This window comes from Meleagris gallopavo, chromosome 19 (assembly GCF_000146605.3).
Source record: "Meleagris gallopavo isolate NT-WF06-2002-E0010 breed Aviagen turkey brand Nicholas breeding stock chromosome 19, Turkey_5.1, whole genome shotgun sequence".
Lineage (NCBI taxonomy): Eukaryota > Metazoa > Chordata > Aves > Galliformes > Phasianidae > Meleagris > Meleagris gallopavo.
Genome location: NC_015029.2, coordinates 5,478,624 through 5,496,931, shown reverse-complemented (window position 1 = coordinate 5,496,931; position 18,308 = coordinate 5,478,624). Strand labels below are relative to the sequence as shown.

At 55.5% G+C, this 18,308-nt stretch overlaps 1 protein-coding gene across 1 annotated transcript; it reads right to left on the bottom strand.

The window, feature by feature from the left end:
• Window positions 1-1,619: 1,619 nt before the first annotated feature.
• Window positions 1,620-17,147, bottom strand: PRRX2 (paired related homeobox 2). Its single transcript, XM_003211255.4, is given in 5 exon segments — window positions 1,620-2,613; window positions 3,061-3,239; window positions 3,361-3,545; window positions 16,120-16,210; window positions 16,212-17,147. Coding segments are annotated over 5 exon segments (744 nt in total). The 5' UTR covers window positions 16,365-17,147; the 3' UTR covers window positions 1,620-2,477.
• Between the last annotated feature and the right edge of the window lie 1,161 nt (window positions 17,148-18,308).

The following is an 18,308-nucleotide window of genomic DNA, read 5'->3' as shown; positions in this document are numbered from 1 at the left end:
CTGGAAGAACTGCACTTGGTGCTGATGTGAACTCCTGGCCCTGGCGATGCTCAGCCCTCACTGAGTCCATGCGCTGAGACGCACGTGTGCCATGAGAGACAACCTCCTCTGAGCATGGCTACACCTCCTTTCTGTATTTCTTGTCTGGTTCTCAAGGCTGGGCCACATGCTGGTCTCTGCTGTGACTGCAGACGATTGCACATCCCAGCAGGACTTCTGCAGCAGATGCTTGCCCACGATTCTGTTGAGCACTACTGAGTGCTCAAAGGCTTTCACCCATATTTGTGCTGCGGGATGGGACCTGACAACTTAGCAGGGAGGAGCCCTGGCCCTGGCCCCATCCTTCCTCAGCCCACTGCCACACTGCTGGGGGAGATGTTGTTCTGACAGCATGGATGCTCAGTGCTGCTGGGGGGGATCTCCTGGCTGTGGGGGTTCAGCACTTCCAGCCCCTGTGCCCAGCAGTAGGACTGGGATATGGGACCGAGTTTCCCTGCCCCCATGGGACCCCAACGTTACCCCCCTCCCAAAGGTGTGAGCACTGCTCTGCACGCACAGACACATCTCTACTCAGTAAAATATTTATTCCACCATTATTTCACAAGAGTTGTTTTTACAAAAAAAAAAAACTTTAACAAAAATTTCAAAAAAATACAGACATGACAAAAAAAAAATTAAAAAAAAAATCAAAAATCGACCGTGGATCTTGTTACAAGCCATTGAAATGTACAAATAGAAAAGGGAGAGAGCTCAGATGACATGACCACGATCCCTGATATCCCTCTTGGTGAGGCTGTGATGCTGAGTGATGCTCTGCCTTAAGCAGCCAAGAGCGTGGCAAGGGAGGGGCCCAAAGATTAAGAACGCATGTTTTCAAATATATATATACATATAGATATTTAGTGAAGAAATATTTATTCCCTGCTTTTTTTAGGTTTACAGAAACGGCATCTGCAAACTATTAAATGGGTTTATTTTCATTAATGCTCTCAAAGAGGCAGCGACATTTATATCCCTGTGGTTTCGTCTTGTATAACCGAAAAAAAAGAAGAGCCCTATGCTTTCCATGGGAATGGGACCCCCCGGCCCAGTGCCGTTCCTTGGGGTGGGGGGTTTCCTCTGCAGGGGCTCCTCTGCCCACATGGCAATGCTCAGCATTGTGGGATCCCCATGAAGTCTCACTGCAGCATTCTGAGGAGCTCTGCCCTCCCCACCTGGCACGTGCAGGGGAGGCCATCAAGGACCAGATGTGGCTTTCCTTGGTAGGGTGTGGGGGCTCTTGGGTGTGTATACAGAGTGGTTTGGGTGCTTTTGGCTTGGCATCGCATAGTGATGGTGTTGATCTCGATGGCTGTTGTGGCCATCTTTGGGTCCAATGCTACATTCACTTGTTATCGGCCCCACCATGCTGGCTGGACAAAGCCTCCTAGAAGAGGTTTGGTTGGCTGCTTGGCTGCTGCTCCTTGCAGTGGGGGAGGAAGGAGCGCTCCATTGGGTTTGTCCATGGAGTCAATCCCCTGTTGCCCCAGCGCCGGCTCATCCCACATTGCTGCGGTGCCGCTGTTGGAAGTTTTCTGCCCACCCTGCAACCGAGAGCCCCCTCACTGGGCTGTGTGGTGTGGTGGGGAATACAGTTTCCTTTATTCAGAAACACAGAAAACACCCCATGGAGCCTCCAGCCCCACACTCTGTGGCCCATCTGCAGAGCGGCCGCTGGGGATGCTGTGCCTCCGGAAGACGAAGCCTGCTCTGCCCTTGGCACGAAGCACTGGGAGCCGCCTACTCAGCTGAAACCAACAGCTTTTTCCAATTTTCTCTTTCCCTGGGCTGGTTCAATGACCCGGGGCTCTGCAGAACTGCTGGCAAACCCGCAGATGTGGGGTGGTGGTGCCTGGATGGGGCGCGGCGATGCGTTCCCCCCCCCCAGTTTCCGGCACCAGGATGCAGCTGTTGGCTTGCAATGGTCCCACTAAGCCCCATGGCTGGCAGTGCACGAGGAGGTGAAGGCCCAGCATAAAGGGGGGCTCAAAAAATTGGCATTGTGCAGCATCGCAATCGTCCCAGTGCTGCGTGCTGTCCCTGTGGGAGAAGACCCAATAACTCTTTGGCTCTCCAGGCAAGATACCCAAATTGGTCAAATCCAAAAGTCCAAGATCCTTCCATGTTTGGAAGCAAATTCTTGTTCGCTTGGTAAGTCTGTTTGTCCTCGAAGAGCGCGTGGGGGGTATGTGTGTGTATATATAGCCTTTATTATAAGGGTGTGCAGAAAAGCAAGTTTCTAACCAAGTTTGCTCCATATGTGGCTATAGCGATGTGCCACTTCAGACTGGGACTTGACGCTACCTTCAAGAGGGAAGAGGAGAGGAGAGGTGCTGGGACATCAGACGAGCAGTGCGTGGGGCGGGCGGCGGGTTGGTGCCGATCAGTACAGGATCCCCACGTCGAGTCCTGGATGAGGCCACGGGGATTTTCCCCGGTCAGTTCACAGTCGGCACCTGGTTCTGATGCAGGCTGAACTCTTTGGCTTTGAGGCGCAGGCTGGCGATGCTGTTGGCCATGTTCACCCCTTGGGTGGGCGTCGCAGTTCCGCTGGAGCTGTAGGACGGCACAGTGCTGCGGGGGGAGCGGAGCGGGGTGAGGCACAGCCCGTGGGGAGCCCACACATCCCACTGGCTTCCCAGGCTGCGTTGGCGGCTCCCTCTTGGACATCTCCCACAAGAGCTCTGTAGCATTTTTATGTGGCTGTATGCATGTGGGAACCCCTCAAAGTATGTGCCAGGAAGCCATGCCCTCCGCTTTTGGAGAGCTGGGAACTGAAGGGTCCCGCCTCCCCTCTTGGGTTAGGATGTGGGAAGGGTCAGTGCAGGCCAAGAGGGTCCCTCATGAGGACCAGGCCTCCTCCTATCCAGAAAACACTTGGTGGGGGCTGGCAGGAGTTCCCAAGGTAACCCCCAGTGACATCCCACCTCTCACTCCCTTAGCCCCGCAAAGCTCTTTGCGTCCCCATCAGTAGCACGGGGCTCACAGAGAGATGGGGGTGGTCCCACGTCCTGCACCCACCTGTACGGGGAGGAGCTGCTCCACGAGAGGTACTCGGGGCTGAGCGCGGTGGGCCGCGGTGCCATGGGCTGCTCGATGGCAGCCTCCTGGCTGTAGGACTTGAGGAGCGACGCGGATCTGTTGGCCAACATCGCCCTCTCGTTACGGCGAAACTTGGCCCTCCGGTTCTGAAACCAAACCTGAGTGGGGAAGGGGAGATGTGTTAACAAGGCCTGGGTTGAGCGGAGATGTCCCCGTTGTCCTTCCCACCACCCAGACCCTGGTGCTGTGTGGGGATGGAGGTGGAGAGATCTATCCCACCTGGACTCTCGCCTCGCTGAGGTTCACCCTTCTGGCCAGCTCCTCCCGCACGAAGGCGTCGGGGTAATGCGTCCGCTCAAAGACCCTCTCCAGAGCCTGCAGTTGGCTGCTGTTGAACGTGGTGCGGTTCCTCCTCTGCTTCTTCTTCCTCTTGGCCACTCCACGGCTCGGGCTCAGGCTCTCACCTGGGGGAAATCACAGCAAAAGCCCCATGAGACTCCGCAGAACCTACCTTCTAAAGATTCAATCTTCATGGACAGCAACAAATTCTACCATAAAACATCTCAGAGATCTCCCATCCCCATCAACCTGCGGAGCTGCAGCACATGGAACCGCCGAACCTCATCCATACACCAGGAATAAACACAACCACAGCTCTTGGAGCTCGGCTTCCTCCATGCTTATTTCTGCCTTTGCTTGCCTATGGAAGCACCAAGTGTAGGGCATGGATTGGTTTCACCATACCAACCTTGGGCTTTCTGCCAGGCTGAGATAAATCTGATTTTTTGTTGCTAAGGTCATCAAGTTTAGGCAAACTTATGGGGGAAAAAATTGATACCCAATCCCTGCCTTCATGGGAAAGACATCTTGCTGTTGGTATTCCTCGTGGAGGTACTGGGTAATTATTTTTTCCATTAATAAAGCATCTGGATCCAATCTGTACCTACTGGTGGGAAAGTATTTTGGAATTATTTGAGATGTTAATAGTTTTATGGCATCGCTCTGATTCATAGCAGGGTTATATTGGGGTTTTCTGTTCTGTATCAGTGCAGAGGCCGCGATGGCAGGAATTACTGCTCCCTGAGTGTGCAGAGGAAATAAATACTTGCTAATAAACTATCTTGGTAGTTATTAAATAGATGTGCAGCATTTGGGGATGATTCTTGAGCAAGGAACAAAATCTGCTGGAAGGGATATTAACTCTCCTGCTTCGAGGCAATACCGAGCAGGAAGAAATTAGAAGTTTTGAGATCATCTTGGCCTATAATTCTGAATAACCACAAAACCTCTGCCATCAGGTTCTCAAGAGACCCTCTGGTCTCTTTGTGCCAGGAATGGCCCATGCAGCCATAGATGGGACACGATCTTCTCGGTAGGGTGAGGGCTCCAGGGCTGGTGCCTGAGATACGCACGGGTTCGAGGCCTCTTTCCCAGCCAGGAGAATGCAGGCTGCTCTTTGCCGCAGCCCGCTTACAGGCTCACAAATAAAATTCCCCAGATTCCCCCCAGCTCTCGTTTCTGCTGCTCCAAATGCTCTGCCAGTCTCCGCTTTCCAGTTGCCCCTTTTAGTTAAACTCCTTTTTTGGTCCTGTTTTTCTTCAGCGAGCAAACGAGCCGCTGGATTAAAATACACCGAGTCCAGCCGTGGTTGATCCAGAGCTTCCCAGGGTTGGGACTGAGCTGGGTGCCATCAGCAGGAAGCAGCAGTGAATGGGACCAAAGCTTGTGTCGAAATCTGGGGTTAGAAGCCAACGGCCCTCAACAGAATCCAATGAAATGTATAAATAAAATTGATTAACCCCATTTGATTTTCATCTTGGTATAAATTCTGGCTGCTGGATCTGAAGCTCAGATTGGATAGTAGGGAAAAATTGTGCTCAGAAAGAGTGGTGATGCAGTGGCACGGACTGCCCAGGGTTTGGGGTCGCCATCCACGGAGGTGTTCCAGTGGAGATGTGGCACTGAGGGACGTGTCAGTGGGCATGGGGGGTGGGTTGGGCATGGAGATCTATGAGGGCTTTTCCAACCCGAATGACTCTGTGATTTTATGACTTTTCCATAAGTGATGGCTTATCTTGCCTGCCCTAAATTGGCTGAAAGAAAATAGGATTTCTTAAATCTCCTCTCCTTTAATGCCCATGTCCTCTGCTGTGCTTGGAGATGAGGCTCAGTGATGAACGCACATCTTGTCCCCATTAACCCCACCATGGAGCCCTTCCCAGCCATGGGACCACAGGACCAGATAAATGCTGCCCTCGCTGGCACTTCTATAAAGGATACCTTCATAAACCAGGGCAGATTTACAGAGATGAGCATCACAAACCATCCTGCACTACTCAGCAGAGGAGCAAAATTCACCACAACCAAATTCACTGTAACCTTCATGGGGGAATAACATTTCTGCACCCTGATATGTTTCCAAGAATAAGCCGTAATTGCCCAAAGTCAATAATAGCTCAACAACGCATCGCTTTCGCCCCCAAAAAACATTACTTGAGGTGGCTGGGGGGAGATTTTGGTGAAAGCCAAACCCTTGCATTTGTCAGCTATAATCTGGGGGGGGGTTGATGGCAGTGTGGTGGAGGCATTGGCTTGATTGTCCAAGCAGAGGTCAGAGGGGACGTCTCAGCAACCCCCGCTTTCCCTTTGGTGTATTTACTTTCCACTGATTACAATTTCCGCCAAAGGGAGAAAAAAAAATGCAGGGGAAGGGGGGAAACGGAGGGATAACGTTACTGAATAATGAAGGATGACATTGGGGATGGAAGGATGAGGGGGGCTCAGCAGCCGCACGGCTCATGGTGGGACGTGTCCCGTGGTTCCAGCCCCCAGGACACCAGGACCACAGAGAACAGCGCCGTGGAGGAGAGCGGGGAGCGCATGGTCATGCACCATTTGCAAAACCAATGGCCCCAGTGCTGCTGGGTCAGGGTGTGTTGATTTAGCTGAGCACGGAGCAAGCTCACTTTTCCAGCTCTTGCCCTCTTTCCCTGTGTTTTCCATAGGAATGATGTGTCAGGAGCCCCAAACCGGCCACCAGTGAGGGCTGTAAGCGGGTGATGTGCACTGCAGCACAGTTACTGGTGCTGGATTTCCACCCCAGCTCTGCTTTGACTTCCAACCTCCACCAGCAAGCACCAGCAAGCACCCAGTGATGCCGTTCCCGCCTCGCTGGGATGCTCACATCTTCCATTTCCCACCGCCAACCCCGAGAGCCCCACACAGGATGCAGCTTTTTGCCGTTGCATTATTTCGCACGTTCCACTTGTTTGCCAAAGACCTTTAAGCCTGAAATTCCAACCCCCCCACCCAGATGATCCAATCTGCAGTACCATTTACTTTCCTGCTCCTCCTGGAATGGCATTTTTGTGTTGGCTCTTTTTTTTTTCCTTCCTTCTTTCTTCTTCTCGGGTATAATTTAAGGGTTGAAATAGCCTGGAGGGAATTAGCTGTAAATTCTTCCTAAGACAAATAAATTCAGCCCTCTAAGTTTCTACGTTTTTCAAACTGTTGAGAGACGTTTTGGGTTTGTTTTACTTGAAATAATGATCATGGCATATCTGACCCTCAGGCTGCAGCCGGCTCTAACCAAATAAATAGCTTTTATTAATTAAGGTTTATCCTTAACAAATAAAACCCCAATTTGATCTCGGCCAGCTGAATTAGCAAAAATAAACAACTGGTTCTCCGGGCACTTGATGTGGATTTAACAAATTAACGCTGGGCCTTCATCAGGGAAGCCGCAGGGTGGTGGAGGACTTTTACAGCCAAGAAATCCTTTGGAAAAACAATGTCTTTCGTTTCTCCCATGGTCTCTCGGTAAACATGTGGACTCCCTTCATCCCTTTATATACTCCAGGGAAGCGAGGCGTGCTCCAGCGATGACGTCCAGCGAGCTCCATGTGCTCTATTAACCGGTTCCTTGGAACCACTGCCCTTGAGGTCGTGATGGAGTTGAGCAGAGCTCTCTGCCCTGGGAATTTCCACCCCCCGGGGGTTCCCCGTGCTCCAGATCCCTTTTTCCCACAGCTTACGAGCTGAAGGTGTGGGCACATTGCGCTGGTTTTGTGCTTGGCCATGAGCGTGGCAGAGGATGGAGACACGGCGGGGATGGGGTCTGTCCCCTGTAGCGGGGCACAGAGATGACCACAGGAGCAAAGATGGGAACCACCCACCCCACTGCTGGTGCTGATATCCCCAAATCACCTCCAAAAGCCCAAGGAAGGTGAGAAGCACCCTTTGTTCAGGACCCATTGCTGCATCATCCAAACCCACCTCAGGAGCATCCCAAGGGCATGGGGACGAGGGTCTGGAGCAGCCAACCTCCTTGGGGCTCTCCTGCTGCCTCATCCCATCCCACGGTCCCTCCAGCCCAGCCCCAGCTCCCTGTATCCCATAAATCCAGAAGCTCAGTGGGAGCAGGAGAGACTGGGGGGGTCCAAATGTGCTGAGTCCGAAGGAAACTTTCTCGGATCAAGTGGCGGACGTTAAAAATTTAAGAGAGGGGTAAGTCTCAGCTACCGGAGAAACATTACAGCGAAATGTTTCCGAGGATGTTTCACCTCATTAATTGTGAAAAAACTGAAACGCTGACACGTTTTTACAGGCTGCCAGTTTTGCTGGGGGAAAAGTGTCTCTGTTATAAAGGAGCAGCAAAAAGCCCGTACCGAAAAAGAGGCCAAGGCCGTCCCGGGAGGGTCTTAGCTCCACTCACTGACAGGCAGCAGCTGGCTGCTTTATGGTCATGGGGCTGCTGCTGCACCAGCCAGCAACCACCCAGCACTGCAGATAGATGGGTTTGGACAGCATCCTGCACAGAGGTGCTCCGTGTTCATCCCCCATCACTGGGGATGGTGTGGGCACCCACTGTGGCCCAAATGCCCAGATGAACTGGGGGGGGTCCTGGGTATCATTCTGCATCCCTGCAGGGCTGTGCTTGGAGCCTTCTGCCAGCTGCTGTGCAGCACAAAGCTGCTTTTTGGCACAGCCTGTCTTTAGTGCAAGAAGCATGGTGGAATCACGTGGGTCACCAGTGTTTGGAAACCAGAATGGAGCTCGTTGGGTTTTCCCAAGGCTAAGGGCCTGATCTTGCCTTTCCCTTCACCAGAACAAGCCCGCCATGGGGAGAAAACCCCATCCCATGTGGCTGCAGGGCTGCAGGGTGGCACCAACCCAGGGCAACCACAATGTGCATCTCTTGGGCTCAGTGCTGCGTGTGCCACGTCCCCTCCTGGAACCATCAGCTGCAGCATCACATGAGGCTTTGGGGGCCCACAAGAGCATCGTGAACACACAGAGGCACCCACCCAAGCTGCAGCCTTGCTGTTTCCCAGCACCGTTGGTGCCGCGCATTGAAATAGCTGAGCGCAGAGCCTGGCAGCACCATGATAGCTAACAGATGTGTGAGCAGTGCACGAGGAAACGCTCTGCTCAGGCCCTGTGGATGGAGGAAGTGGGGCTGCAGGAATGGACAGGACTGGGACAGCACCGGAGCTGCAGCAGGATGGGATTTGGGGATGGACAGTGCTGGGATGGGTGATGCTGGAATGAGTGATGCTGGGACAGACCTCACCATCCTGCAATAGCAAAGTTCTGCTGAAAGCTCAGCTCTGACTGCAGAGTGCTTTTCCCTGGGGTGCCCATCCAGGTACAGGGAGAGTGACATGGTGTTAAGGACACACAACTAATCAGGCAGGGCTGCATAGCAGGAGTGGCTGGCTCCCAGCCAGAGACTCCTGGCATGGCAATCCCAGCCTTCCTCCCCCATGGGAAAAAAGTTAAAAAAAAAAAAAAAAAAAAAGGTGATTTCTTGAAATTTAATAAGCAAAAGCCCATAGCGAGGCCGCCCTGATGGCATCTGGCACTGAAACCCAACACCAGCCCTCCAGGTTAGCGCACAGCCCTAATTGCATCACAGTCACTGCCAAGATCGAAGGAAGAGAGCATATGGGGACCAGGGGACAGCCTCATGGGACACTCCCTCAGGCAGCTGGGGGCACAGGACCAGACCCTGGGACCCACTCCCCCCATCTTTACCTTTTTGCAGCCAAATGGATGTTTTCCAGGCGGAGATGCCACCAAGCCCCATTCCAACACCAAGAACCTGCCCCAAACCCATCCTACAGCCCACGGCCACCTCTGGAGCATCCCGGGATGGGGTCACCAACACACTGGGGTGGTGTGATGGTAGCTGTGAGCCCCTGTCCCCACGCCCCACTCTGAGGAGCACCCCATGGGCACGCACACACTCATCACACAAACCCTCTCCAGCGAGCAGCGTTGCCGTCCTTCGGTCTGGTTTTCATTTGAGGTCGGTGGCCCCTCGCCAAATTTATTGTAAAACATTCATTTTAATAAGTGGCTCGTATCTTTTCTCCTTTTTTTTTTTTTTTCTTTCCCTCAGACCAAACCCATTTAACTATTTGCGGGTTAACACGCAGCCCCACTGGATGCAGGTGGGATGATGCTGGGGGATTGGGAGTGCCTGCACTGGGATCCTGCTCACACACAGCACCTCAGAGCTGAGATTTCTCTATCCGTCACACCACTGCCATCACTTCTGTCTCTCTGCCACACTCAGATCCCCCAAAACCCACCCAGAAGTGCAGCGTGGTCACGCTGGCATTGGTGCAGGGCACAGCTCAGCCACCTCTGGGTGCCCACTCACAAATCCCATAAAACACAACATGCCCACCCAAAGGCTTTGACAGATCTGCGTGATCTGTCATGATAGGGATCTGACTGCATGATGTCACGATACAGAACAGCCATGGAAAACCATGACACACAACTTGCTGGGGTTGGAGCACGAAGGGGATGGTGCCTGGTGGTTCCATTCTGACATTTGTTTCAGGTTTTATAAACCTCTAATACTAATAGAAACACTTCAGGCTTTTAATTTAAACAAAAACAGGGGGTTGGGTTTTTTTTTTGGGGGGGGGGGCCGGTTTTGTTTTTTTTTTCCTTTTCTAATTAAAATTTACCCTTCGAGGTCTTTACTAACCCCAAACTCACAAACACGTGGCTACCAAACTGAAAATGGAGGGGAATGGGTGTCCCACAGCAACGGCCACGCAGCCACGCTGATCCATGTGCTCCGGGGTGCCCAGCCCAGCCCTGCAATGCTCTGTGTCCCCTGCATGGGGTACATGCAGTCCCCCTGCATGGCTCAGGGTGCAACACAACCTCCCCATCAATGTTCTGCACAGTTCACAGTGCAATACAACATCCTCCCCCTCTCCCCCCCATCTTAATAATGCAATGTCCTGCACTGCTTGTGTGCAATGCAACTCCCCCCCCAACATTGCAGCACCCTGCACAGCTTCTGTGCAATGCAACTCCTCCTCTGATACTGCAACGTCCTGCACAGCTTGTGTGCAATGCAACCCCCCCCCATCAGTAGTTTGCACAGGACACAATGCAACCCCCCCACACACCCATAACTTGCACAGTTGGTACGCAATGCAACTCTCCCTTCACCATCAACGCTTTTGGGTGCAATTCAACCCCTCCCCCAACACCACCACGTCCCGGGGAGGCACAACTCCTGCAGCAATGCCCTCTCTCCACCTTTCTGCATCCCCCCCCAGCCCCATAGCTGTGCCAGGAGGGCCGTGCCCCCCCCGCAGCCCTCCTGCCATGTGCTCCCCCGCTCCCCTGCCATGTGCACGCCAGTTTCCTCGCGTGTGAAGGCGGCAGCCTCTCAGCTGCAGTGGCTGGAAAGGACGGCGCCTGAGCACATCTGGTTCAATGCGAGCGCCTGGCGCCTGGCTTAGCCGCAGTCTCCATTCGGAGACGCACAGACTTTAATAGACTCATACAATTCTTCCTGATCTATCACTGCAGCCGCAGCTGAAAAGCTGCTTTATTATACCCGCTCCAAAGGGGGAAGAGGAGGGAAGGGGAGGGGGATGGCGGCTGCCGCTGCCGCTTTCTGAAGGCTGCGGAGCTCCACGGCTTCTCCCCACAGCACGGGGGGCACCTCGTTAGGCCTCCAGCTCAATTAGCAACCGCCCCGTGCCGTGCATCACCCAGAGAAGGGCTGCAGGGTGGGGGCTGTGCTCCATCATCTTCCTGTCCCCAGGGGCGTCCCCAGTCTGGGATGGGGCAACGTGCTCTCCAAAGTGTCCCCTTTAGCCCCAACCTCCCCCCCGTTCCCAAATGCATCATCTTCTTTTTCCCCCACGCTGCTCAGGAGGGTTTGATCCTCCCCCTGCTACCCACCCCCAGGCTCCTGGTGTCCCCGCAGTGCTCCTCAGCAGTCTTTACACTGGGAGATCCCTTGGGCCAGAGAGGGGTGCTGAGAAGGGAAGGTCTCTGCGTGGGATAATGATGGGAACGCATCAAGGGTGGGGGCTTTATAAAAATATCTCCAAAATCTGGGGGTGTCCCTCTTCTGTGGGCGCTGGAAATCACCTTGAAAGCCCCACTCAGACCGTTCCTATGGGGTTTCCCATTCCCATCCTCCCCAGACAGTGCTGACCCCATGCAGGGAACCGTTGCCCACCCGTACCAAAGAGATCCATGACAAACCCACATCCATTCCCATCCCCATTCCCTGACCCGTCCTGCCTTTTTTAAAGGATGCTCTGGGCTTCCCCACAGCACAATGATGCTATCCCAGCCCCGCTCCTCCCCACCCCCCGTAGGATAAACCCTTCCAGCTGCAGATGGGGACCCGATGCCAACCAGGGGACTTCACCACAGTAAAGCAGCTGGCCCCATCCTGCCCTCAGCCCCATCCCTTCAGCTCCATCGCTTCCCAGCCCCAACATGGGGAGGAGGGGCGGGGGGGGAGAAATTGCCCACTGCCGGAGGAAAGCGGCGCTGGGGAAGGGGGTGACAGCCCCGCTCCCTGGGAGGGAGGAAGGGTTCCTAACGAGGCAGCCTCAAAGCCCTAAATCATTTCATCAGCCTCCCAGCTACAGACACACGCCCAGGCTCTCTTAAAATGCTGATTCGTTGAAATTCGCCCATTTTGGCCACGCGGAGTCGAAATTTCATATTTTTCCCGTGAATCAGCCCCGTTCCCTGAAATAACAGCCCGAAAGGAGAGGGGAAATAGTCTCGCCCTGAGCTGTTCCCGATCACAGCAGACACAACAGCCGGGGGGCAGCGAGGTGTCCCCGTGCCCATGGGGCTGCAGGGGCTCCTGATGGAGCGGGGCGAACCCCCACGTCCCCACTGCACCCCCGTCCCCTTCACAGCACCACAAGAGGTTTTCAACCCCGTTCCTATGAGCATCACTGCTCCAGGGAGAGAAAAATCACTGCACTGAGAACTGCGGGGGGGGTGGGGGGAGGGGGGAGGGTAATGGGACTTTCCTGGCCAAGCCAGGCACTTGGTTTAGGATTTTTCTCCCTCCATGCTGCAGGGGGTGTCCTGCAACCCCTATAGGGGTATTCAGCCAATCTGTATGCAAATTGACCCAAATTAGAGCCTAGGTGTTGCTGGTCTGCTAGAGCCTGAATGCAGCCCAGGGCTTGGAGCATCCTCTGCCATGTAGGGAGGAGTGTGACAGTGAGCCATGGCATCCTTTGGGGTCAGAGGAAGATGGAGTAAGGTTGGTGCTGGGGTGTTCCCCTGACAGAAACCCCATTTAGACATGGGATCCCTCCTTGCCCACACCTGGCAGCCGTTTGTGCTGTTTCTGGGTTCTTTCTACAGGCTCTGACCTAAATCAGCCCAACCTCAGCCTCTTGCCCTGCTTGTCCCATTGGAAAATCATCGCTCCCGTCTGCCTGTGGTTTTCCATGGACACCTGGGCACCAGCCCCAGCTCACCCATAGGGCAGCAGGTCCCATGGCAGCAGTGTGGGGTGACAGTGGTGGATGGCCCCACTTGGGGAGGGGAAGCCTCGCTGTAGGACCTATATCTCAGGCTGGGGGTCAGGGTTAAGGTGGGTCCTTCCCCAGAGCCTTTCATTTCTTTGACAGGGATGCACTCGGATCCCCGGAGCGGCTGGAACTCATCAGTCACTGCACTGGGACACGTCAGGCTCCCAGCCCCTCACATGTCGCCAGCCCCACACTAAGTGCAAACAAATGGGGCGGGAGATCCCTGACAGCAAAGCCCGCCTGGATTAATTGCAGGGTATTCATCAATGATCAATTAATCAATCAATATGCGCGATGGGTGCTGCACCATTGGGTGAGTGCTGGGCTTGGGCACTGGGCACAGACAGAGGTGTGTTGTCCCGGGGTGTGCATCCATCCCTGCATGGTGTGGCAATGTCCCCAAGCAGGCAATGGGGACAGCGATGGTGACACTCCATCTGTGGGCATCACGGCCATGCAAGGCGTGCTCCTGTCCCAGATCTGCGTGCCACCCAGCATGGCCATACAAGGACCGAAGAGCCCTTATCCCTCAGCCCCCCCTTCAGTGCCACCCTGCCTGGCTCTGCCACGTGTGGTCAATGCAGACAGGCACTCGCAGACGATGCTGTTTTGGGGAGCAGCACGGGACTGTGGGTGATGTAAATCCCACAGCCCAGCCTTGCTGCCTGACAGCTTCTTCTCAGCTCTCGGGATGAAATGGAGTGCTGGCAGCCCCAGCCCTTACTGGGCATCAGCATCGTCTGGTGGGCACAGCTGAGGTGTCCCCACATTGGGACTCCACAAGCAGCATTTAGGAAGGCAGAAAAAGCCCAGCAGAAAAGTGTCCCGTGGGCTGCTGGAGGCAATCACCCAGCCCTGACCTCAGAAACAATCCCTTGCCACGTTCCACTTTCATCAGGTCCTTACTTCACTTTACCTTCTCACCTGCCCTCATTCATGACATTAGAACCAATTCACCATAACATCATCGGGTGCACCATCTCCTCTCACTGCACAGAGGGACCAGGGGGGATTTCTCCCTTCTGCACTCAGGTGATGGGATGGGGAATGAGCCACTCTGCCCAGGGCTGGCCCCTCACCCCATCCCATTGCCCACTCCCATCGCTTATGGGAGCAGCCAAAAGAGCACAGCCCGAAGCACCCATCTGAGGCAGTGCCCAGCTCCACTCCCACCCCCAAGCAGCACCAAAAGCAAGTTCATTGTTTGAAAAGCCATCAGTCAAGGCCCGCTGGCTAAAATTACCCTCCTGCTTTATCATCTTGAGAACATTAAGGGCTGTTGTTAACAGATGTTTCGCGTTACACATTATTTGTTAGTCTAATGAAAGGAGGTGAACAAGCTTTCAAGACCTCAGAAGTTGTGTGGAAGAGTTTGATGGGAGGCTGCATCACTCCGGGGGATGATGAGGATGAGGATGGGGACAAGGATGTTCCCTCACTGCCCCTTTGGCATTCCCTCCACTGCCGAGCAGTGCAGTTCTCGGCCTGCATCCGAGAGGGGAAAAAGATGTGATGGTGGAGAGGAAGATGAGGGAAAATGCCTTCACTTGAGGATGCCCGTAACAGAGAATGTTACGCTCCTCTGTTGTCACCACACTGATGCCAGGAGCGTCGCAGATGCAAATGCTGTGTGGTATTTATGATCCTTGCCTCGGTTTAGGAAACTGCATCCCAGACTCTGGGCAGTGGGTCCCAGTCCCACAACCTGAGGTTTGCACCAACATGGGTTTTCTTGCTCCATTTCCTCGTTCATCCTCCTGCAGGCTGCTTGCAGTTCCCATCGCTCAGGTATCTCCATTTGGGGTTACAAGAAATGCTTCCACTCCTGATTGTGTTGTTGGTGCATCCCAGATGCTCACAGGGTCTTCATCCCCATAACTTCACAGAAACAGGTGCCAGAGGGAAATATCCCCCTCGTCCAGGGATGCCAAACCCCATACAAACCCCATAAGGCCTCTGCCCCATGAGGAATGGGCTTTTAGGGGTAAAAAATGGCCTTGGAAGGATCTGCCAGATTTCCAAAAGCCGGACTATGCTGTGCTGCATGCAGCCCCCCCCCCTTCCAACTGTGCAGTCCCAAAGGTGATGCGGGAAGTGCAAACAAAACCCAAGGGAAGGGGAGGAAGGATGGGAAACAACACCAAAAATCTCAGTTGCCAGTCCTGAAATCGGCACCCAGCCATCAGTATCCCGAGCAGAGGGCAGAGTTGGGGTTCTGGGAATAAGATGTGGTTGGGAAAAGGATGCTTCTGACCCAAATCACAACGTGGGAGCTGCTGGAGGGGACACAAGGCCCCCCCTACTCCCCCTGGGAGCCCCTCACCGCAGCTCCGGGGCTGAAGCATCCCTATACACTGGGTCAGGCCCACGGCACGGCCAGCAGCGCCCCAGAGATGGGGCCCAAATCCCAGCCCGGGGCAGGTTTAGAGGTCCCGGATCCGAGCTGGGGGCAGGCAGTGGGTCTGCACCTCCACCTCCTTCTCTCTCCCACCACCCTACAACCCGAGGGAGCTCTTGGGAGCCTCCCAGGTGCCCCCGGAGCGGGGCTTTGGCGCAGGGTCGGGGCCAACCTTCTCGCTCCGGAGCCGGGATGCAGCCCGGTAAAGCGAGTTTGTCCCTTTCTAAACGTGCCGGGACCGAACGCAGCGAAACCCGGAGCACCGGGGCACTCCCCGTCCCCAACCCGGCTCCTACCCGCCCCGAGGGGAGCGCCCGGACAAAGGCAGCTCCGTGCCGGTGTCCCGGTGCCAGCGGCGGGGACCCGCAGCTTTCATTTCCACCGGTCCCACCGAGCCGCCTCTGCTCTCGGAGCCCGAGAACCGGGGCGGGGAGCGCCGGGAGGGCCAAGCAGCTCCGGGACGTACCGGGAAGTCGGCACCGTCCTGTTCCGGTGGCGGCGGGGAGGTGGCCGGTGCGGTGCCCGCGTCCCTCCGTCCCCACTGCGCTGTGTCCCCCCGTCCCGCCCGTCGGGTGCTTTCGGTGTTCCGGCGGTTCCGATCCCACAGATATCCCAGATCCACCCCCACAGCCCACGGGGTCGGTGCCCCCACAGCAGCCCCCATCCCACCTCGGAGGGACCCCGCGTCCCTTTGTCCCCCGCGCTCAGCCCGGCCCGGGGGATGGGAGGGGGAACAGCGGGGCCACCCCACACCCCGAGACTGCGGGTAGAGGGGGGAACCCGTCCGGGGACGTCCGTACTCACCGTCCTGGGGTGCCGCCTCGCTGCCGCTGCTGCCTCCCGACGGCTCCGGCATGGCCTTACCGCCGGCGGAGGGTGGGGGGCCGGCGGGGGGGGGCCCCGTTCATCCCGGCAGCCACCTCCTCCAGGTCGAGGAGATGGCTCACGCTGAAGTTTTTCCGGCTCTGAGGGTTTTCGGGCGGCTCCGGAACGCGCACGGTGCTGGGGGCGAACGGTTTGTCCATGGCGAAGGCTGGCGGCGAGTCCATGGCTCCCACCCCCACCGGCCCGCAGCCCACCCCGAGGTGCCGGGCCGCTCCCGGCCCTTCCCCTTCTCGATCCCACCAAATAATAATAAAATAATAATAATAATAATTTAAAAAATAATAAAAATCCCGGCTGCCCTGCGAGTCCGGCTCCCTCCCCAGCCCCTGTTCCGCCTTGTGCTGACGTCTGGGGAAAAAACCACGCTCCCAGCCCAAACTTTCTTCCCCTGCTCTTTGCTCTGGAGCTGTTCAAACAAACGCCCCTACACCGAGCGGGGCGGCCCCTCGCCCCCCGGTACAACGACCCCCGGGGTGGGGGGGAATCACCCCTTGCGCATCCCCCCCCTCCAGCCCCGCTTTAAGTGCTTCTCTCAACAAGTGTAAGTGGCTGCGCTCCGTGGGGAGTGCTGCGCTTCCCCGGCTCCAAATGGGGCTGCGAACGGGTCACCCCAAATGGTGACCCTCCGGGCCCACCCCTCCACCTACATCCCACCCTCCGGGCCCCCATCAACCCCGGAGCGAGGTCAGCTCCGCTGGGAGCAGCCTGGCTCTCTCCCCTTAATGAGATAATTACGTCCTGCACCGCAGTTACGAACTCATAGGCTGCTTCCCTTGGGGTTAGAGAGAGAAACCTCCCTAATGAAAACCAGCCACCGGGCAGGGGGAAAAGGAGGTTTTCCTCTTTAAAAATTCGATATTTAGAGGTGTGTGTGTGTCGATGTGTGCGTACGTAGGGACGGAGGAGGCGGCGTGTCCGGCTGCGGGGCGATGGGCAGCGGCGGGGGGCTGAGCACCGCTCCTCGGATCCCCGCATCCCCCCATCCCACACCCCGCGTCCCCCCTCTCACCGCCTCTATCTGCTCCACGCGCAATTTCCGAGCTCGCAGAACCCTTTCCCACCCATCCCGGCCCCCGGAGGAGCTGTTTTAACATTGGCCGAAAGCTTTCGTTGCGCTCTTTCCCTTGGAGCAGAGAGGGGCGCGCATTTCGATGCAATCCGGCGCTGCCAAATCTGATCTTCCTGACAAGGCAGCGGCTTCCCGGAGCTCCGCAGATTGCGGCTGAAGGCAAATTTTGGCAATCTGCGAGTCCGCTGTGTGTGTGGGGGGGCTCCCAGGGTGCCCAGCTCCCCGCCCCCCTCCCGCTATTGACGTTTATTGGCCCCAGTGTTTGGCCCCGGGGTTGCGTTGCAGGGCTGCAGCCCCGGCGTCCCCTCGGCTGTGTGACCGCAGGGATGGTGGCACCGGCACCCTTGGTCATACATCCTCTCAGCCCCACTAAAACCATCTCTTCCCAGCACGGAGGTGATGCCACCGAAGGAACAACGTGGCCCCGGAGCGCGGGTTCCCACCATCAATGTGACAATGGGTTCTGCTGGGGGGCAGCCCCGTGGTTAACCCCTTCCCCCCCGCCCCATCTGCTTGTCCAGAGCCGACGTCTTTCATTCCATCCGCAGCATTAAATAATTAAAAGGAGGGAATAATCACCAGCAAAACCCCCTCGGGTTCGCACTTCCTCAGGCCCTCCGACGGCTGATATTTTTTTGGGTGAAATACAACTTTTATATATATATATATATTTTGTAACGATCAAAGGGGATCTGAGTTCCAAAGGAAAGTGGGGGAAAAAAAAAAGAGGCCAAGCGTTTTCTTTTCCTCAATCCTCACAGCCCGGTGAAGTTTCTTTAGACACGCAAAGATTTACACACCTTTCTGCGGGGTGCCTGCAGTTCCCCGCCGCTCCTCACGCATTTCCACGGGCAGGACAGGAACAGTAAAGCATTGAGAAACCAGGCAGCCTTCAGCCATAGCCCCGTCGGCCCTTCAGAGGGTGAGCGCCTAATGGCTTTTTTTGAAGTAGGGGTCAAGGTTGGGCTTGCTTTTTTTTTTTTCCCTTTTAAATACAACAGTCTGTATTAATGCAATTTCCTTTTTAGCTGTAGGATTT